The sequence below is a fragment of the Felis catus genome, chromosome D2 (genome assembly GCF_018350175.1).
Source record: "Felis catus isolate Fca126 chromosome D2, F.catus_Fca126_mat1.0, whole genome shotgun sequence".
Lineage (NCBI taxonomy): Eukaryota > Metazoa > Chordata > Mammalia > Carnivora > Felidae > Felis > Felis catus.
This window is the reverse complement of record NC_058378.1, coordinates 34,867,766-34,891,440: the sequence shown is the minus strand read 5'-3', so window position 1 is coordinate 34,891,440 and position 23,675 is coordinate 34,867,766. Positions and strand designations below refer to the sequence as shown.

Here is a 23,675-nt window from a genome sequence, read left to right as displayed (position 1 = left end):
AACTCATATTAAATAAAAACAAGGTATTCATGGGGTGATTAATTCAGGGAAATTTTAGTACCATCTTATTTTAGAAATGAACTCTTAACCAATTATTTTTATGTCAGAATATTTAATAATTCAAATTACATGCTGCCCTTATTCCCAGATTTAAGAGATTTGTCACGATCAATGTTTCTGAAATATTAAATTAAAACATGTCATAGTAATTACTATGGAATAAACAGCAATTAAGATTTTTTTTGGCAAATAAGCTCTGTTTGCAGTGAATATTTATACTACTACTATTTTCCCACACAATGCATGCATCATTCACAACAAGCAGCCTGAAAATATAAAATGTAAATTTTTAGAATTACTTCAAAAGATCTTAAGAAACTGATTTAATATGGAATTTGATACTTACCTAAGACACATCAATGTATAATGTATCCAAAAAGAGGTAGACGAATGTAAGTGATACAAATAATGTTACCATGGAATGATCATGTTTCTATTCTGTATTTATAATAATGATTCCAATATATGCATTGACATGGGCTAATAATTTGCAGGATAAGTCAAAGACAATTATTTAAAAATGTATATCCACTAAAAAACTATACTTAACAGTGTGAATATGTACCAGAAATTTGAATTAGGTAAATACTTACTGCTATATAATAAACTCTTGCTTTTTGTACCAATGTCCAGTTTTTCTCCATATCAAGATGTTTTTCCTTTTTATAACAATTGGCAGCAGCAAGATTAGCTACAAGGGACCTAAGACAACAACAAAAAGCAATTAGGCTGTAATACGATAGTTAAAGTTGTCATGTACTTCTATAAAATTAATTAACAATACATTTTGCAAATTTTGGTTTACATTTTAATTGTTAATTTTTTTAATTAAAAAAAATTTTTTTTTTAAAATTTACATCCCAAATTAGCTAGCATATAGTGCAACAATGATTTCAGGAGTAGATTCCTTAGTGCCCCTTATCCATTTAGCTCATCCCCCGTCCCACAACTGTCCCAGTAACCCTCAGTTTGTTCTCCATATTTATGAGTCCTTTCTGTTTTGTCCCCCTCCCTGTTTTTATATTATTTTTGTTTCCCTTCCCTTATGTTCATCTGTTTTGTCTCTTAAAAGTCCTCATATGAATGAAGTCATATGATTTTTGTCTTTCTCTGCCTAATTTCACTCAGCATAATACCTTCCAGTTCCATCCACGTAGTTGCAAATGGCAAGATTTCATTGTTTTTGATTGCTGAGTAATACTCCATTGTGTGTGTGTGTGTATATATGTATGTGTGTGTGTATATATATATATATATATATATATATATACACCACATCTTATTTATCCATTCATCCATCGATGGACATTTGGGCTCTTTGCATACTTTGGCTATTGTAGATAGTGCTGCTATAAACATTGGGGTGCATGTGTCCCTTTGAAACAGCACACCTGTATCCCTTGGACAAATGCCTAGTAGTGCAATTGCTGGGTCGTAGGGTAGTTCTATTTTTAGTTTTTTGAGGAACCTCCATACTGTTTTCAAGAGTGGCTGCACCAGCTTGCATTCCCATAATTCTTAATTTTTTAATTGCTACACATTGATTTTATAAATGTAAATAAAATTAAATTTGTTTTGAGCACTTTTTGAGACTTCTCCGTTACCTTTGAGATAAACAGAGATACTGATCCTTGTTTTAATACCACCTATTTTGAAAAACTGGAATTTGTTTCCTTTGGTACTGAAATGATAACATTATCCATTTCCTATATTTTAATGGTTTAAAATGCAGTTAGGAAATTAAACTATGTTGTTATGCAAAAAAAGACATATGAACATATGTACCTATATACAAAAACTTCAGTTTTTAACTATCAACATGTTATATACATTGTTTAACCTAATGCTTTAAAAGCCAGGTATGGGATTAATTTCACAAAACACACATATAAATGTAGGCCCTATTTACTATGACATATTAATTTGCAAACCAATACATTTTAAAGATTGGAGTAAATTAAAATTAATTTCTCTAGACGAAAACTCCCTATACTGGTCCAGTTTTGCAGCTGAAGAATCTAAGCAGGACACTGCATTTAAAATCTTGCTACAAGTGCCAGATAGTAATTTTGGTTATTGTACAACAAATACAGTTAATAAAATAATTATTTATGTTAAATACAAATCAATAAAAATATTTTCTTCCTCATTCTGATTCTGGAATTAGAAAATAACTTGCCATTTTTTTCACTCTCACAAGGGAACAGTTATGGTTAAAAAAAATAGACATATCATTTCATCACTTGAGATTTTTATAAAATGGTTGGTTCTTCTGTTAAGGAAAAAAAAACTAATTCCCTTCCAAAACATATTTCTACTCATCCATATGCCAATTGACTACTTCAGGATACATCAATTCAAATTTATGCCTGATTAAATGATTAAAAATAATAACAGTATGAATCAATATATTTATATGCAAATATTACTATATTACAAAGTTAAGAATAATTAGGCCCAATTTATAAAAAATATTTTATTTTAGAGGCACCTGGGTGGCTCAGTCAGTTAAGCATCTGACTCTTGGTTTCGGCTCAGGTCATGACCTTACGGTTCATGGGTTCGAGCCCATGTCAGGCTCTGCGCTGACAGTGCGAAGCAGCTTGGTATCCTCTCTCTCTCCCTCTCTCTTTGCCTCTTCCCTGCTTGCATTGTCTCTCTCTCACTCTCTCCCTAAAATAATAAACTTATTTTTTTAAGTTTATTCAACAGGGAGAGAGCGTGCACTCACATGAGCAGGAGGGGCAGAGAGAGAGGGAGAAAGAGAATCCCAAGCAGGTTCTGTACTGTCAATGCAGAGTCTAACACCAGGCTTGATCTCACAAACTGTGAGATCATTACCTGAGTTGAAGCCAAGAGTCGGACACTTAACTGACTGCTTAACTAACCACCCAGGCACTCCTAAAACATATTCTAGTAGTCATGACTTTAGCAAAATTTTGACAGAAATAATTATACATAAAAATAAAAAGCAAACACTTGTGGTACCAGTTACTAACTTCTATTTTGATAATAAAATTACTCTTTGATAGTAAACTACACTATTTCTCTAAAATGTAAGTACTCTCACTATCCAAGTGACTATGGTTCAGAGTTTGGAGAATGAGAACATGAATAAAGAAGAATATTGCATTATCCAAATTCTTTGGTTCCTGGGTTTTGGATAGTGATATTAAGAGTGACCAGCCCTATCTAAAACAATTTATCTAAACATATTAGGTTCTACAATTTAGTTGATGATAAGTTTGATAGAGTTTCCCCCTAGTTTTTCACTTCTAACATCATCCGAACATTACTGATCACCATAACCATAATATTAGTATATTAATTAAGCATTTGACATCTGGGAGAGCTAATATGATCATAACTGCTCTTTAAAATACCAATTTAGCATACAAAAACAATTTAGCAATTTTATACTACCCCAAGTGGTATCAAAGGCAAAATCTGACCTATTTTTCACTAATGAGAAAACTGTATCTGCATATTAAAGTTGTCCTTAGGAAAACTGAAAAGGGAAAAAGTATAAATAAGTATATTTCAATGTTTGAACAATAAATGGTTTTATTTCTTAAAACCTTAGAATGATCAAGTTCTACACACAAAAAATAAAATTATAGGAAAAGTTTAAACATGGCTTTGGGACCCTAATTGTTTTTAAGAAGTTGTATTTTTAGTTATTCAATAACTACTGGACATAAAACTGTCAGGTCCTTCACATACATTTGCTAAAGATCAAGGAATGCACAAACAAACAAACAAACAAGCAAACAAACAAAAAACAACCAAAGGTAAGAAAGTGGAAGAAGGGAGCAAAGAGAAGAGAGAAGGGAGGAAATATAGGAAGACAAGCAGCAAATAAGAAAGAAGGGTAAGAAAGGAGATAGGGAATGTAGGAGGACACCCTAAATATTTCTAGGTATAAGGAAGGTAAAATTTCTAGTAAATCATTATTTAAAAAGAGATCACTGTTGCTGATTTTAACAATATAACAGCTAGAGAAGTTATTTTGCTTTTCCCTTGCAAAGGAGAGAAAAGATGCTGATGAGCAATATGGTAATCATGCAAGGATACACTGAAGAAAAGCCTCTGTGTAGCTGCAAAAGGCAGGAATACAACTAATGTATGGAAGTTCCTGAGAGATCTATTTCAAGTTCATAGAAAGAAGAATTTTCTAAAAAGTAAAGTTGCATAAAATGCTTTAGATGACCTAGTTCGTAGGACACTGGATATAATGGAGTATTTTATATATGTTGCAAAATACATGTGTCTATATGTCTATGTATCTGAATATTCCAATCTAAGGATATGGTGAAAAGATCATTCATTGTTTTCATACCAGTTTCAGCAAGAAACTAGCTACAAGACATTAAATGAAATGTTTTCCTTATTTTCCTTTTCTGATCTTAATTATAAAAATTAGAGACTGAAATTGATAGTCTCAAAAATTTCATTCCAGGGGTGCCTGGGTGGCTCAGTGGGTTGAGCTTCAGACTCTTGACTTCCACTCAAGTCATGATCTCACAGTTTGTGGGTTCAAGCCCTGCATTAGGCTCTATGCTGGCAGTGTATGGCCTGCTTGGGGTTCTCTCTCTCTCTGCTCCTCCCTCTCTGCCCCTCCCCTGCTCATGCTCTCTCTCTCTCTCAAAATAAATAAATAGATTTAAAAAATTTTCATTTTATATTCCTCGTGAATACAAAAGCAGGTACAACAAGGATCATTTTTTTGTTAAAAGAAAATGATACAAGGAAGAACAATTGTTTTTTTTTAAATGTTTATTTATTTTTGAGAGAGAGTCAGAGCGTGAGCGGGGGAAGGGCAGAGAGAGAGAGGGAGACAAAAGTGAAGCAGGCTCCAGGCTCTGACCTGTCAGCACAGAACCCGATGCGGGGCTCAAACTCACAAACCGCAAGATCATGACCTGAGCTGAAGTTGGAGGCTTAACCGACTGAGCCACCCAGGTGCCCCAAGGAAGAAGAGTTATTAAAACATTCAAGTTTCATGAGATCTAAATTCCAAATTCAGATTGGAATTCAGATTTTACTATTGTTTAAATATGTAATTAGTACAAACCTTCCCTTGGAATTACACTGACCTGTTGTCACCAGTGATGCACACGGCACAAGTTCCTGTTGTTTGCTCATTTTGCTCATAGTAATGAGCATCCACATGGGCTTCAGCAGCTTTCTTCTTCAAGATCTCTCCAAATCTATCTATCCCAATGCATCCAAAAAATGTTGCTGCTTTGTGTGGCTGCTGAATCATCCACTGAAAAACAGGAACATAAATAATTTTAATGGCTCAAAAATATGGTACACATAGAATGGTGGCATAGAAGGGATGCTCTGTTAGATGCTGTGGCTGTTATGAATGGAATTCCAATCCTGTACTAATGCTTATGATAAATGTGATGTAACAACCACATAATATCTTATACTACTTTTAGGGAAAAAATAGAACACAGTAGTTAAGAACTCAGAATCTAAAGTCATAAAGATTTTCGGTCAGTGCTAACTTGATATAGAAAATTAATAGTGAGTCCCAATAGAAGTATAGTAGCATTGTCATTAAAAGCCCAGGCCCTATAATGAAGACTATCTGGATTCAAATCTTGCTTCTGCTATTTACTACCTGTCTAAGTAAGAGCATGTCACTTAGCATTTCTTTACCTCATTTTCCTCACCTATAAATGAAAAAATAATTATAGGTACACCTCATGACAAATAAACAACTTAAGTTTATGCACTGTTGAGCACATTACCCAGTACATAGTAAAAGATATATATTAGCTGTGGTCACTATTATTTTCATGCTTAATTCATATATAAATTAAGCTAAACTATGATTAAGTCTAATTGTTTTAAAAATTCAAAACTAGTGTTAAAAATTCTAATATCTCAGTTTCAGTAGTCTCGAACTTTAATTTCCTTGCTATAAAATGACAATGGATTGCTTTTAAAATATATGTTTTTCACTGATATGAACTGTCATCTTTCATAATTAGCTCAAATTCCTGATTTTTCTAATACTTATAGTATCTATTTTAACACTGCCATCTATTTTGTTTCTAACACCAATATAAACAAAAAATCCCATGTACAAAGTCAAGACAGTAAAATTTTACACATTGCCAAATATTTGAAGTATAAAACAAATGCACGTATAATATGAAACAACATACGTATAAGTACTCTTTCAGACATCACTTGTAATGCCAAGATGTGAGAAATAAGCTAAATGCCCATCCATACAAAACTGGTTAAATAAACTGATAAATCCTCTCAATGGAACACCATACAGCAACTTAAAAAATAACCAAACAAGGAAAAGCTATGCAGAGTAATCCATCTATATGGAGTAACTGCCAGGATATTTTGTGAATATTTAAAAAAAAAAGAGCAGAGTTCAGGGGCAGCTAGGTGGCTCAGTCAGTTAAGTGCCCAACTTCAACACAGGTCATAATCTCATGGTTCATGAGTTCCAGCCCCATAACAGGCTCTGTGCTGACAATGCAGAGCCTGTTTGGGGTTCTTTGTCATTCTCTGTCTCTTCCCCTCCCCCCCACCCCCCATTCACACACAGTCTCTCTCTCTTGAAGACAAACATTAAAAAAAAAAGAGCAGAGTTCAAAAGTGTGGGTCTGTATGTGTATATGTATGTTTTAAGAGACAGTGAGAACTAAAATCATATACAGTTAAAACCTTGGATTGTGAGTAACTTGTTCTGTGAGTGTTCTGGAAGATGAACAGTACATGATGCCAAACCTCACATGATCACAACTGAGCCAATGGTTCTTTTCCTTCTCTCTCTCTCTCTCCTTCACTGTGGGATTGTGGGTGACTATCTCCCATATTCAGATGCTCAGTTTCAGGCCATGGAGTGTGGCAGAAATCAGTGACCTTTCAGGACGATGGAAGGTGCTCGCAACTCGCACTCTTTTTGTCACTTCAAAGCACCTACAGACAGTCCTTTGCTTTTCCATACAAGACTAAGCTTAGGAATGCTTCAAATGCTTAGGAATGCTTTCCTCTGCTGCCTTATTGCTAGTTACACTAAATACAGGGTATCATAAGAGTCTATTAATACTGTACTGTAGTCAACATCTGTGCAAATGCATACAATGGCCCCCATGCACAAGAAGGTTGAAAAGAAAGGCAGTAAGAAGAAGGAGATGATTACGGTGGAAATTAAGAAGGAAATCATTGAGAAGTACGAACTGATGGATCTGAATCACGAAGAACAGCAAGAGGTTATGGAGGAGATCTCATCTACAGAGGAAGAGTTGGAAAAGGTAGAGGAATCCCTTACTTCAAATGAGATTAGGGAGATGTGTAAAATGTGGGAAACTGTAAAATTTTGTAGAAAAGGACCACCTGAATAAAGCTGTAGCAGTGTAAGCAATGAATCTGTTTAACGACAATGCAATGTCACATTTTCATGAAACCCTTAAAAGGAGGCAAAAGCAAGTGTCGTTGGATAGGTTCCTTGTTAAAGTTGCATGAAAAGAAATCGATTCCATTGAGCCAATAGACAGCAGTGATTCTGTTAGTGATAGTGAAAGTCATCCTACACAATAACCCTCCTCTCTCTTGTCTCCCTCACACCAGCCACGAAGGTTTTCAAAAGTAAGGGCAAGTTAATTTGTTTATTTTTTACGTTATGTATTTTATCATTTTGTATTATATTACAGTACTGTAATCATTTTTATATGAATATTTTGGGGTTGTGGAATGAATCATCTGAGTTTCCATTATTTCCTATGGGGAAACTTACTTTGATATACAAGTGCTTTGGATTACAAGCATATTTCCAGAATGAATTATGCTCTAAAACCAAGATTTTACTGCATATCCTTTTAGTATATACACATACTCTTTTAGAATTTACATATAATTTTAAGTTTGCTTATTTTGTGAAAAAGAAAAACAGGAAGAAAAAACCATAAACTAAAGAAAATGGTTTTCTATCAGGGTGAGTGGGAATGGAATAAAGAAATAGAAACAGAAGAAAGACTCCTCTGAATGTGACACTATACATAGAGTGGCCTTTTGAAATGTTAAAATTATACATTCTTGAAAATGTAATTCAATTTGAATTTGAAATTCATTTGGAAAAAAATGATAAAGTTGAATACAATAGAATCAAAGAAACTAAAGAAAATATCAAATTGTAACATAACCCCATAGGAAAAACGCAAATAACTTTCAACATACTATTACTTTTCAATGTACTAATATAAAGGAACAAAACCCAAAAATATTGGAGAACAGACCATTTGAAATTATTCACTCAGAGGAGCAAAAAGAAAAAAAAAGAATGAAAAAGAGTGAAGAGAGCTTACAGAACTTATGGGACACAATGAAAAAAAAATATTTGAATTATGGGAATTCCAGAAGGAGAACAGGAAAAGGACAGAAAGTATACTTCAAGCAATAAATGGCTGAAAACTTCCTGACCCTATATATAGAAATAGATATTCAGATCCATGAGGCCCAAAAAGATCCAAACAGGCTGAATCCAAATAGGGCTATCCTGAGACACATCATAATTAACTTACAATTAAGTTGTCAAAAGACAAATAAAGAATTTTAAAAGCTGCAAAAGAGACAAGTTATATACAAGAAAAAATGCATATGATTATGGGTGGATTTCTCAACAGAAACTTTGCAGGCCAGGAGAAAATGAGATGAAACCTCCAAAATATTAAAAGAAAAAAAAAACCTGTTAACCAAGATTTCCGTATCCAGCAAAGCTGTGCATCAGAAATGGAGGGATAAAGACTTTTCCCCCAAAGAAACAAAAGCTGAGGAAGTTCATTACCACTAGACCTAGCTTATAAGAAATGCTAAATGGAGTTCGTTGAGTGGAAAGGATGCTAATTAACATCATAATAACATAAGGAGGTAGCATAAAACTCACTGGAAATGGTAGCTATGCCATCAAAGTTAGATTCTGTAATATGGTAATTGTGGTGCATAACTTACTTACAACTTCAACTTCAGTTTAAATTTAAAAAAATGAATGTAGTAAAAATAACCATAAACACAATAATCTGTTATTACTTACACAATATAAAGATATGTAAATTGTGATAGCAATAACCTAAAGTGTGCAGGGAGAAGTGTACAATTTAGCAATTCTAATGAAGTGAAGTTGTTATCAGCTTAAAATAGGGCATTATAATTTTAACATATTTTATATAAGCCTCTTTGTAACCACAAGGGGAAAACTTGTAGCAACTACACAAAATAACATGATAAGAAAGCAAAAGTATACTGTTACCGAAAGACATCAAAACATGAAAAAAGACAGCAGGGTAAGAAATAAGGGACAACATATCTACAAAACAAACAAGGAACAATGAACAAAAATGCCAACAGTAAGTCCTTAACTATTAATAATTATAGTAGTCTCCCCTTATCTGCAGAGGGTATGTTCCCAGATCTCTGGTGGATGCCCAAAACTGCAGATAGTACTGATCCCTACATATATTATGATTTTTCCTATACATACATATCCATGATAAACTTTAATTTATAAATTAGACTCAGCAAGAGATTAACAGTAACTAACAATGAAATAGAAAAATTATAACAATATACTGTAGCAATAGTTATGTGAATATCTCTCTCTCAAAATATATTATTGCATTTTACTCATTCTTCTTCTTGGGATGATGAAAGATGATAAAATGCCTACATGAGATTAAGTAAAGTGAATAACAGGCACTGTGACACATGGAATTATGTTACTGTTGATATCTTGATGATATGACAGGAGGAGGATTATTTGCTTCCAGAACATGGTTGACCACAGGTAACAAACTGTGGACAGGGGGTAAGGGGAATACTAATGTACTTTAAACATAAACAGATTAAATTCTCCAATCTAAGGACACAGGATGTCTGAAAAAAAAAAAAAGATCCATCTAAGATGCTGACTATGGGAGACTCACTTCCCATAGTGAGTGAAGGGATGGAAAAAGACATTCAAGGAAACGGTAAAGCAGGGGTAGCTATGCTGATATCAGACAAAACAGATTTTAAACTAGCAATTGTAAAAAAAAAAAAGGCAAAGAAAGTCATTATATAATAAAAAAGTAGTCAATCCATCCATAAGTTTTAACAATTGTAAGTATTTATGGACCCAACATTGCAGCACCTAAATATATGAGAAAAAAAACAACAACAGCTAAATGGAGAAATGACAAGCAATACAATAATAGTTGGGGATTTTAATACCCTACTTTCAACAATCGATAGACCATCCAGAGAATCAATAAGGAAACAGCAGATTACAATAAAACCATAGACAAAATGGATCTAACAGACATATATAGAACATTATATTGAAGAAACAGCAGAATACACATGCTTTTCAAGGGTATATACAGTGTTTTCTAGGATAGTTCATATGTTAGACCACAAAACAAGTCTTAGCAAACTCAACAAGACTGAAATCATACCAAGTATCTTCTTTGACCAAAATGGCATGAAACTAGAAATCTATAACAAGAGGAAGTCTGGAAATTCATGAATATTTGGAAATTAAATGACACTCTCTTGAAAATCCAATGGATAAAAGAAGAAATTAAAGGGGGAATAAAAAAAATTTTCTTGAGCCAAATGAAAATGGGAAAACAACATACCAGAACTTAGGGGATGCAGCAAAGCAATTCTAACAGGTAAGTTTATACTAATAACTGCTTGTATTAATGAATAAGAAAGATCCTAAATAAACAATCTAATACTACACCTTATGAAACTAGAAAAAGAACAAACATCCCAAAGGTAGATGAAGGAAATAACACAGATTAGAACTAACATAAATGAAATACAGAACAGAAAATAATAGAAAAGATTAACCACACTAAAGCTGATTCTTTGAAAAGATAAGGAAAATTCACAATTCTTAGCCAGACTAACCAAAGGGGGGAGAAAAAGAGAGAACACAAATCATCAAAATTATAAACAAAAAAGAGGGCGTTACAACTGATACCACAGAAATAAACAGAATCATAAAAGGCTACTATGAACAATTATATGCCAACTGGACAACCTAAAAGAAATGGAAAAAATTCTTATAAACATAAAACCTACCAAGACTGAATTGGAAAGAAATAAAAAATCTGAATAAATCAATTCCACCAGGCACCAGGAGACTGATCAGTAACAATAACTATCTAAATAAAGAAAAGCCCAGGGCCAGATGATTTCATTGATGAATTTTACCAAAGATTTAAGTAAAAATGAACATTAATCCCCCTCAAACTCTTCCAAAACTTTGAAGAGGAGGGAACACTTCCAAATTATTCTTATGAGGCAAGCATCATCCTGATACAAAAGCCAAATAAGGAATCTACTAGGAAAAAAAAAGACCAAAACAGAACAAAACAAAAAATGGCAGGCCAATATCCCTGATAAACGCAGATGCAAAAATTCTCAACCAATACTAAAAAATCAAATTCAGCACGTTTAAAGAATCATTCATCACGATCAAGTGAGATGCAAGGAGGGTTCAACATACACAAGTGAATCAATGTGATACATCACAGTAACAGAATGAAAGAAACAAATCATGATCATCTTTATAGACACAGAAAAAGCATTTGACAAAATTCAACATCTGTGCATGAGAAAAGCACTTAAAGAATTAAACATAAAAAAACATATCTCAACAATATAAAGGCCATATATAACAAGCCCAAAGCTAACAATATACTCAACAGTGAAAGATTGAAAGCTGTTCTCTATGATCAGGAACAACACAAGAGTGCCCAGTCTTACCACTCCTTTTAACACAGTACTGAAAATCCTAGCTAGAGCAGTCAGGCAAGAAAAATAAAGGCATCATATTTGGAAAGGAAGAAGTAGAATCGTCTCTATTTGTAAATGATGTGATTTTATACATATAGAAAATAATAACCAAAGGAAAAAAAAGCTAGAACTAATCAATCAATTCAGTAAAGTTGCAAGATACAAGATAGAATATCAGTAAAATTTTTATACACTAACAACCAACAAATTTCCTGGAAAAGAATTTTAAAACTGAAGTCCAGGGGTGCCTGGGTGGCTCAGTTGGTTAGGTGACCAATTTCAGCTCAGGTCAAGATCTTGCGGTCTGTGGGTTCAAGCCCCGCGTCGGGCTCTGTGCTGGCAGCTCAGAGCCTGAAGCCTGCTTCATATTCTGTCTCTCTCTCTCTCTCTCTCTCTGCCCCCCCCCCCCCGCTCATGCTCTGTCTCTCTCAAAAATAAATAAACATTAAAAAAAAAATTAAAAAAAACTGAATTCCATTTATAACAGTATCAAATAAACAATAAAATACTTAGGAATAAAGTTAATCCAGGAGGTTAAAGATCTCTACTCTTAAAACTACAAGACATTCATGAAAGAAATCAACATGACACAAATAAATGGAAACATATCCTATGTTCATGGATTGGGACAATTAATATTGTTAAAATGTCTATACTACCAAAGCCATCTATAGATTCAGTGTAATCCCTATCAAGATTCCAATGGCCTTTTCTACAGAAATAAACAATCCTAAAATATATACGGAACAAATGATCCAAAGATATCCTGAGAAAGAAGGTCAAAGCAGGAGGCATCACATTTTCTGATTTCATGTTATATGGACTAAAACAGCATGGTACTGGCATGAAAACAGACACAGACCAATGGAACAGAATCAAGAACCCAGGAATAAACCCAAGCATATATGGCCAACTGATATTTGACAAGGAAGCCAGAACACTCAAGGGAAAAAAAGTGTCTTCAATACATGGTACTGGGAAAATATGATACTCACATGTAAGAAGAATGAAACTTGACCCCTATCTTACAAGATTCAAAAATTAACTTGAAATGGATTAAACACTTAAATGTATGACCTGAAATCATGAAACTCTGAAGAAAACGTAGGAAAAAACCTCCTTGACATAGCTCTTGGTAATTTTTTTTTTTAAATCACAACTAAAGCACAAGCAACAAAATAAAATACAAACAAGTGGGAGTGCATCAAACTAAAAATCTTGTGCATTGCAAAGAAACAATCAACAAAATGAAAAAACAACCTATGGAATAGGAAAAGAATATCTGCAAACCATATATCTGATAAGGGCTTAACATCTAAACTATATAAAGAACTCACAAAACAGCAGAAAAACAAATAATCGAATTTATTTTTTATTTATTAAAAATTTTTTAAATATTTTTGAGAGACAGAGAGAGACAGAGCATGAGTGGGGGTGGGGCAGAAAGAGAGAGAGAGGGACAAAGAATTCCAAGTAGGCTCCATGCTCTGAGCTGTCAGCACAGAGCTCAATGAGGGGCTCAAACCCACGAACTGTGAGATCATGACCTGAGCCGAAGTCAGATGCTTAACTGACTGAGCCACCCAGGTGCCCTCAAATAATCAAATTTAAAATGGGTAAAGGACATGGGCACCTGGGTGGCTCAGTGGGTTGAGCATCCAACTCTTGATTTTGGCTCAAGTCATGATCTCACTCACAGTTGCAGGATTGAGCCCCACGTCAGGCACTGTGCTTAAACATGGAGTCTGTTTGGGATTCCCTCTCTCCTTCTGTCTCTGCCCATGCCTCACTTGTGCGCTCTCTCTCTCTCTCAAAAATAAACTTTAAAAAAAATTTTTTTTTAAAAAAATAAAATGGGCAAAGAACCTAAATAGACATTTTTCAGAAGAAAATATATGAATGGTCAATAGGTACATGAAATAATGCTCAACATCATTAATCATTAAAGAAATGCAAATTAAAACCAAAATGAGATATCACCTCATGCCTATTAGAATGGCCACCATCAAAAACACAAGATAAAACAATAATGGTATGGATGTGGAGAAAAGGGAACACTTATGCACCAATGGTGGGAATGTAAATTGGTACAGTTACTATGGAAAACAGTTCAGAGTTCTTCAAAAAATTAAAAATAGGGGGCACCTGGCTGGCTTAGTTGGGAGAACATGCGACTCTTGATTTCTCATGAGTTCCAGGCCTACATTGGGTGCAGAGATTACTTTAAAAAAAAAAGAAAAAAAAAAAAGGGAAGTAAAAAAAATATTAAAAATATAACTACCTTATGATCTAGCAATTCTATTCTGGGAACATATCCAGCAGAAATGAAAACAGTAACTCTAAAAGATATCTGCAGTGTCATGTTCATAGCAGGATTATTTACAATAGCTAATATATAGAAGCAACCATTAGTGGTTGAATTGATATATACATTACTTTCATTCATGTAGAAAGCAAGGCTAAATAATCAACGATGCCTCTTTTATGCAGTAAAATACAAAAACAAAGCCAATAACAAATTTTAGTAAGATTAAATAACTTGATGTGCCATCAAAATAATAGCAAACTTCATTCATTGAAAATGAAACCATTATAATGTAATTAAGCCTAATTAAATCAAAGTTTACATGTTCAAACTATAGTCTGAAAAAGGGGTAAAATCAACTAACGACCAGGCTTAAATCTGACTTATAATTCTTTCATAATCAGGACTTAGAAGAATTGAAATGTCTCCATTACCAATCAATATTACTTAAACCTGCAAGACAAAAATGAAAAATAATAAAATATTCAGCAATTTTGTTATAGTTCTATTACTGAATATTTCATCACAGGAAACTAGCGGACATTTGACTATTTATGATATTAGTATATCAGGACACTGACAAAATGTGAGAGCTTTACTCCTGATCAGTGATTTCCATTTAAACCCATCAATCCAAAGTGAGAGTTTACTAGGCTGAAGTAGACACACAGAACAAATAGAAGCCAGGTTCACTGTTTCAAAGCACTTAATAACCTAGCTGAGTAATTAAAGATGCTATCATCAGCTGAAATAGATAAAAAAATAATTTTTAAAAGTTTTAATTTGTTAAGAGTTTTGTTAATATTTTAGTACTTCTCTAACTTTATCTCAAATACAATGTATTACCAATACCTAACAAATGGTTTCTTACCATTCTGACATCCAGTCAAAAACATTTAATGCATATCTACTAGAGGATAAGAAGATGAAAATTATAGTGTCCCTAATAGTCACAACCACTACATTTTCGGATTCTCCAGAAAAGACATTCAACCCTTTTTATAACCTATTATGCTGTTCCTTTTAGCTAAAACAAATTGCCCAGCTTCTCTTTGTTTACGTATGTATAGTACATCCTTAAACACCTATCTTTACCTCCCTGAAAGAGTAACAGGATCTAGAATTACGTGTGTGTTGTGAATAACTACAAAACAAAACCAGAAGGAAACAACTACAGAATTTTCAGACACTGGACAACAGGCAGAGCAGGACTGTGATCTCTGATAGAAAAGAAACAAGGTGAGCCCTTACATCATGTAGGTTCTCTGCCAGTAGGCAATTTCTAGACTGTGGAGCAGGGAGAAAGGTATTCTCAGAGCAAGGTATTCTCAGTGAAATGAGGGTACAGAGATAAGTGTTCAAGGAGAGCCTAGAGATTAGAAACTGTGAAAAAGAGTTTCAGAGTACTGTGCTAAAGTCGTTAACTCTTGAGGCTCTGGCTGAATTCCAATCTGTGCATGTTTAAGGAATATATGAGATCGCACAGAATCTACATAAATGCATTAGATTTAAAAAGTGAGTTTATCAAGGTCTCAGGCTTCAGTATCAATATACAAAAATCTAATGTAATTCTACATACTATCAAGGAACAGTTGAAAATTAAAGTTAGGAAAACACTGTCACTTACAATTGCATCAAAAAATGAAACAATACTGGGACAAAATTTAAGAAAATGTGTGCAAGACCTATACATAAAACACCATAAAGTTTGCTGAGGGAGGGAAGAAAACCTATATAAATGGAGAACTTTACTATATGCATGGATTACAAAACGTAATATTCTTAAAATAGCAATTCTCCCCAAACTGATTCATAGATTTGTTGCAACTCCAACCAGTACCTCAATAGGATTTCTGAAAGATAACAAAAAGCTAATTCTATAAATCAGCAGTAAAGGAAAGGGAACAAGAATAGCCAATGGTTGGGAGGTATGTCAGTGTGAAGTAAGCCAACATTGCTAAATCCCAATTTTTTCAAATCTAAAATGTAGATAATATAATCTATGATTTTGTAAGTATCTTTCAAGAATTAGAAACAGACTAACAAAACATACAATTTAGTTCAGTAATTGATACTATTATAGTTAGATCTTTTCTTTTTTTTTAATTTTTAACGTTTATTTATTTTTGAGACAGAGAGAGGCAGAGCATGAACGGGGGAGGGTCAGAGAGAGGGAGACACAGAATCTGAAACAGGCTCCAGGCTCTGAGCTGTCAGCACAGAGCCCGACGCGGGGCTCGAACTCACGGACCGCAAGATCATGACCTGAGCCCAAGTCGGCCGCCCAACTGACTGAGCCACCCAGGCGCCCCAGTTAGATCTCTTTTATACAAAGAATGAAAGGGCTCACACTATGCTCTAAGTAAGTACACTTAACTGGAGATCAAGAAAGCCGTGGCCCTGGGGCACCTGGGTGGCTCAGTTGGTTGAGTGTCTGAATTTGGCTTAGGTCATGGTCTTGCAGTCTGTGGATTCAAGCCCCGGGTTGGGTTCTGTGCTGATAGCTCGGAGCCTGGAGCCTGCTTCAGATTCTTTGTCTCCCTCTCTCTCTGCACCTCCCCCACTTGCACTCTTGTCTCTGTCTCTGTCTGTCTCTCTCTCAAAAGTAAAGAAAGACATGGCCCTAATTGGTAACTTTAAATTTTTGGGGGGGCGCCTGGGTGGCTCAGTCGGTTAAGCATCCGACTTCAGCTCAGGTCACGATCTCACAGTCCATGAGTTCAAGCCTGGCGTCGGGCTCTGGGCTGATGGCTCAGAGCCTGGAGCCTGCCTCCGATTCTGTGTCTCCCTTGCTCTCTGCCCCTCCCCTGTTCATGCTAGGTCTCTCTCTGTCTCAAAAATAAAAATAAATAAATATTTTTTTAAAACGTTTATTCATTTATTTTGAGAGACAGAGACAGAGTATGAGTGGAGGAGGGGCAGAGAGCGAGGGAGACAGAATCTGAAGCAAGCTCCAGGCTCGGAACTGACAGCACAGAGCCCGATGCAGGGCTCAAACTCACGGATGGTGAGATCATGACCTGAGCCGAAGTTGGACACTTAACAGACTGAGCCACCCCGGCACCCCCCTATTTGGTAACTTTAAATAAATATGTGAATTAGTTGAGTTCAATTTTAAAAGCAATAGTAAAGGCAGAATGTCAACAGAAAAGACCCAGGAGGGAGATTAATTGTAGATGAGGGGATCAGAAAAGGCATCTAGAATCGGGTGACATAATCAATTAGTCTGTGAAGAATGGGTATATTATTCAAAAATGATTATAAACTGGAAAGAAAGTAGAGGCATAGACCACATGCCTCCTTTCCTATCTTAGGAATTTTATCATGGTGTCCCTAAGGCAAAAGAAATTCTGTTTATTAAGTAGTTCATTCCAAAAAACTTAGTAAGTTATTTATTTCCTAACAATTTAGCACATGTCATGCACTATAAAATTCTCAAACCATGGAATCAGACTGATTGCCACCAACCCCATTTCTTGTTTCACACTGATTCTTGTGCAGTACTTAGGTTTTTTTGTTTTGTTTTTGTTTTTTTCACCATCAAAAACCCAGTGTTATAAAGCATATGATACCACCAAAGAAATGCAGCAATCTGATGTTAAAACAGAAATATCTGAAGCTAGCAGTTCATGTTCTGATAGATGTCACTGTTTTGCTAGAAAATTTAAAATATCTTGTGGACCCAATGTGGGTTTGTTATAGCACCCAAGAGGCCTTAGCACACAGATGGGGAAACAAGAGTACAGTGTTAACAAAAACAATGAAAAAGAGAAATGAAGGACTATTAGGAGTATAATGACAGAGTGCTATGTGGGAGGGAAGACTAATGAGAAACGATGATCCAGGCCAGATCATTAAATGTCACTTTAAGAAGTTGAGGCAGCATTCTATAGGTAAAAGGGTGCACATGAGGGTTTTTAAACAAAGGAATGAGATGATAAGAGATGATGCCTCATTAAGGTAAGGAAGCAGGAGGAGAAAATTTACAACTGAATTTAAATAGGTGCTGAAAAATGATGCATTAAGTTTCATATCAAGTGTCTTTAACAACATACAGACAGATTTCTAGTATTGTTAATGTCACCTTCCAAATGAATTTCCTCTTTGCCACCTAATGCAGTATTTAGGACAATATAACTGACAATGATGCTCAAGAGTCAGTCTAAGATAATGCTATACACTTTAATTCAATTCATAACAGAATAATGAAGACTGACACTCAAATAATGATACTAAAATAGTTGCAGGACAAGCCAAAGATAAGCAATTTTATATCAGAAAACCCAATGAGGAATTTCAGGAAACGAAAAGAATTTAAATGTCAAACTGGGAAGGAACTGTTAACAAGTAGATTGCAAAGGTTTATGAGGAAATCAAAATTGAAGTAGTTGGTTAGGAACACAGCATATGTCACAGAGCTTAAAGGATTGACTGTCTCAGATGACTGGCATACTACCAAGTGACACAGTGATACACAAATTTTCATAAATATTAAAAATTTTTTTTTAATATTTATTTATTTTTGAGAGACACAGAGACAGAATGCAAGTGGGTTAGGGGCAGAGAGACACAGAATCCGAAGCAGGCTCCAGGTTCCAAGCTGTCAGCACAGAGCCTGACGTGGGGCTTGAACTCCCGAACTGCGAGATCATGACTTGAGCTGAAGTTGGACACTTAACTGACTAAGGCACCCAGGTGCCCCAAAATTTTCATAAATATTATTAAAGAACCCATTCTCCCTCAATAACTAGTATGTTATACTCCTTCCCTGACAAAACTGTTCCATTTCCCTTGTTGGTAGGTGTCCTATTAATAAAAATTGATTCATGATAGTCCTACTATTATCCCCCACAATATTTAGTTGTTTTTCTTGTTAAATACCTGTTAACATTTATTTCTCAGAAGAGATTTTAGGAAACTTTGGCCTACATAAGAAAAAAGCATAAACTTTAGACTCAGATACATATAAATTCATCCAGTTGTGTGACAGTAAATTACATACTCTATCAGAGATTTTATTTTTTACAGAATTATTGTGAGAATTGAATAAGATAATGTAAGCAAACTGCCTACAGTAGTGCCTGTTAAGCAGTATTGATGATGACGGTAATAACAGGGCAGGCACTGAGAATGATAAAACAAAAAAACAAAAAAACAAAAAAACCTCTTAGTCTACTTTCATTCAACTCATTCCATAAATATTTGTGATCACCTACCAGTTGTTGGACATTATTATAGTAAATAATGGATAAAGCAGCATTTCTCTATCTCTTTTATAGGCTTCTTTTCTTCTCCCTAACCCTTGGTGTTCTGCAGGCCTGGATCCAAGGATTAACTGCTCTGTCCACCGTACACTTTTTCTGAATTTGATCTAATCTATCCCCACGGTTTAAAGTTCCATCTATATGCTGAGACTCCTCACCTCTATTTTTAGTTTAGACCTGTCTTCAGATTACTGACCTGAATATCCAAATGTCTATGCCACTAAATCTACACATTTCTATTTCTATCTCCATTACCACCACCTTAGTGCAAGCCCATCATCTAATGTCAATTAGACTGTGAAAACTTCTCTAAAAATTTTTTTGTTGTTGAAATACATTCACATACCATAAAAGCTACCACTTTAAAGAGTATAGTTCAGTTGTTTCCTATATATTCACAAGTTTGTGCAACCACCACCACTATCTAACTCCAGGACATTTCATCAATCCAAAAGAAAACCTGTTTCCATTAGCAATCATGCCTCATTCTTCTCCCCACTCCAACTCTCACAACCATTTGCAAAAGCTCCTTAACTCATCTCCCTGCCTTCAGTTCTTTTGTGTGTGTGTTTATATTTATTTTATTATTTCTTTTACATTTTATTTTAATTTCAGTTAACAGTCAGTGTTAATATTAGTTTCATGGGTAAAATATAAGTGCCTTCAGTACTGCTTCCCTCCAATTCACTACATTTTGAGTTATCTTTCAAAAATGTCCTTCAATAGTTACCCATTTCTCTTGAACAGAGTTCAAGCATAAACAATTTTATGAATGAACCATCAACTGCCTCTCCAGGTTCATGTAATGGTATTCACTCTCTGGAATGCAATGTTCCAGTACCACTCCATTCATATTCTCATCCCATTCATATTTTGTTTCTTGTTCTTTCTAGCTTAGGTTACAAGTCTCACTTTCTTGGGTAAGCCCATGTTTTATGTTGTCACAGTAAAGTGTATCAATCCCATCATAAAATCAATGCCACTTAATAATAATTTCTTGTTCAACACATTTGTTTCCCTGCCTTCTTTGAAAGGCCTATAGACTACATTTCTACATCCAGAAGAATGCCTCCACATTCTGTATACTTAAATATCTGTCACATAAACAAAGGAATGAAGGCATAATCCGTCTTCTTCTAGCTTATAGTTTAGGGTTACACAAAAATTACCCAAAAAAGTACATTATCATTGAGGAGTTTGGGGGAAGATGGTGGAATAGGAAGATCCTAAGGATACCAGAGAGAAGGCCACATCGAAAAGGGCAGGAGAGGTAGAGACATGTTGGTTATCAAATCTCCTGTGTGACTAGCCATAAATGAGAGGGACATTACAAACACGGAAAGGTAAGCGAATCAAACCTCACACCAGGCACCCCTGGCACTGGGGACTTATACTGGGAAGACAACTCCTCATAACGCCTGGCTTTGAAAATCAGTGGGCCTTAACTCCAGGAAAGTTAGAGGGCAATAGGAAACTGAGTCCGCACCCTTGAAGAGCCAGTATATTGAATAACTCAGCCCAAGACACAGCACAGAAGAAGCAGTCTAAAAAGCACCTTGAAGGAGATACGTTGACTAATGTTAGAATGTGTGCCTGAGAGATAGGGATCTGCAGAAGGTTTCTCCCAGGCACCATGTCTCATCTCCTCCCCTCAGCCTGGATGGCTGGGTGCCCAGAGAAGCCACAGCCAACACCCTCCATCTACCTGACTAGCCTTGGTGCCCAATCCAGCATGCTCCTGTGGAGCTAGTCCTTCCAGGGTGGCTCTTGCCCCACGACACACTGCAGGACACCCCAGCAAGGATAGGCCCCACTCCAAAGTGTCTCCTGGCCTGAAGAGGGGAAAAGATAAGCCCACACAACACTGCACCCACACTTTCTGCAACTGAGCCTATTAGCCTATGTACAGGGAGCAAGCCCTGCCCTACAGTGCAGTAATTTCTTGTACATTGGCCTTAGCAACATATTTATGGATATGGCTCCTCAGGCAAGAAAAACAAAAGGAAAAACAAACTCTTGGGACTATGCCAAAATAAAAAGCTTCTGCACAACAAAAGAAACCATCAACAAAACAAGAAGAACAACCTACTGAATGGCAGAATATATCTACACATGATACATCTGATGATGTATGTAAAATATATAAAATATATAAGGAATTTATACAACTCAACACCAAAAAAACCCAGACAATCCAATTAAAACATGGGCAGAAGACCTGAACAGACATTTTCCCAAGGAAGACATACACAGATGGCCAACAGACACACAAAAAGATGTGCAACATCACTAAGTAGGGAAATGCAAATCAAAACCACATGATGTAACACCTCACACAAGTCAGAATGGCTGGTATTGAAAAGACAAGAAGAATTGGCAAGGATGTGGAGAAAAGGGAATCCTCATGCAAGGATGTGGAGAAAAGGGAATGTAAGCTGGTGCAACCACTGTGAAAACCAGTATGGCAGTTCTTCAAAATGTTGAAAATAGAAATATCATATGACCCAGTAATTCCACTACTGGGTATTTACCTAAAGATTTATTAAAAAATATATATGCACTTCTAGGTTTATTGCAGCATTATTTACAATAGCCAAGATATGGAAGTAACCCAAATGCCCATCAATAGATGAATGGATATAAATACACACAATGGAGTATTAATCAGCCATAAAACAAATGACATTATGCCATTTGCAGTAACATGAATAGATCCAGAGAGTATTATGCTAAGTGAGTAAGTCAGATAGGTTAAGACAAATACCATATGATTTCACTTATATGTAGAATCTAAAAAGCAAAACAAATGAATGGACAATGGAAAAAACAAAACTCTTTTTTTTTTTAAATTAATTAATTTATTTTGAGAGAGAGAGAGGAAGAGAGCAAGCAGGGGAGGGACCAAGAGAAAGCGGAGGAAAGAGAATCCCAAGTAGGCTCCACACTGTCAGCACAGAGCCTGACACGGTGCTAGATCTCACAAACCATGAGATCATGACCTGAGCTGAAACCAAGAGTTAGAAGCTCAACTGGACTGAGCCACCCAGGTGCTCCAAAAAACAAAACTCTTAAATACAGAGAACTGGTGGTTGTCAGAGGTGAGGAGGGTGAAGGGATGAGTGAAATGGATAAAAGTAATTAAGAAGTACAAATTTCCAGTATAAAAATAAAGAAGTCATGGAGATGAAAAGTACAGAAAAAGGAAAAGAGGCAATAATATTGATATAACACTGTATGGTGACAGATGGTGATCACACTTCTTGTGGTAAGCACCGAGCTGTATACAGAATTGTTGAATCAGTATGTTGTATACCTGAAACTAATATAATATTCTATGTCAATTATACTTCAATAAGAAAACTATATCACTATTTAATATGATAGAGAGTGTGTGCACGGGTGCTACTTAGCACATGGAAGTAGCACCTACTTTGACTTTGGGAAGTGGCCAAAGATTTCCTAAGGGAAATACAAGAAACTATGTCCAGGCTGAAACTTGTAGGAATTAAGGGATGTGGTAGGTCTTGGGGAAGATTAGCTAATTTTTACAAAAATAAATATGACAGAAGCAAAAGATACTGCTGGCAGTAGAGAACTGAAAGTAAATTCAGTTTTCCAAAAAGATTTGGGTACCTTATAAAATGAATGAAGATGAATAAAAAAAAGATCTTAGAATCAAAATGCATATAATCTCCTTAAATCTGTATTCTAAAGATACAGTATTTTCTAAGCCACATAATAAATGCATACTTAATAGATTCCACAGAGATATCATTACTAATATAACCATTAATCTAGGTTAAACGTTCAGCATAGGGCCTGACAAATGTGGCACAGAATGAATTTTGACTATTATTACAATAACTACTATTGAAATTATTATATTGACATAACACTATTGTTACGGTTGTTTCTAAGACAAATTGTTAAATATTTAGAATACTAAGGAGTTTGAATTTTACTTTTTAAAGAGATTTGCAGCCTCCCTGAGGTTCATGGGCCCCTATCAGGTCAAGGCATGTGTGGGAGGAAGGGGTAATCTATGAACTTCCAGAAACTGTAAGGAAACTTTGATGTATTTTTCAGAGGAAAGGATTCACAGATTTCATAAGATTCCGAAAAGGGACGAGGCCACCCACGCTAACAGGGAGGGTATGGGGGGGAAGGTACAGGGAAAACACAACTACAGAGAGGAAGTCTTTTTCTTTTTAAGCAGAAGAGTAACACAT

At 35.3% G+C, this 23,675-nt stretch overlaps 1 protein-coding gene across 5 annotated transcripts in view; it reads right to left on the bottom strand.

Annotated features, from left to right (window-relative positions):
- ADK (adenosine kinase) overlaps window positions 1-23,675 on the bottom strand; it is a 523,245-nt gene that overhangs the window by 272,524 nt on the left and 227,046 nt on the right. For all 5 annotated transcript variants that reach the window (XM_045040997.1, XM_045040996.1, XM_019813326.3 and 2 more), the window contains 2 exons: window positions 5,157-5,329; window positions 654-762 (listed from right to left, as the gene is read on the bottom strand). In XM_045040997.1, the coding sequence (XP_044896932.1) occupies window positions 654-762; window positions 5,157-5,329 (282 nt within the window). The remainder of the gene's footprint in view (window positions 1-653; window positions 763-5,156; window positions 5,330-23,675) is intronic.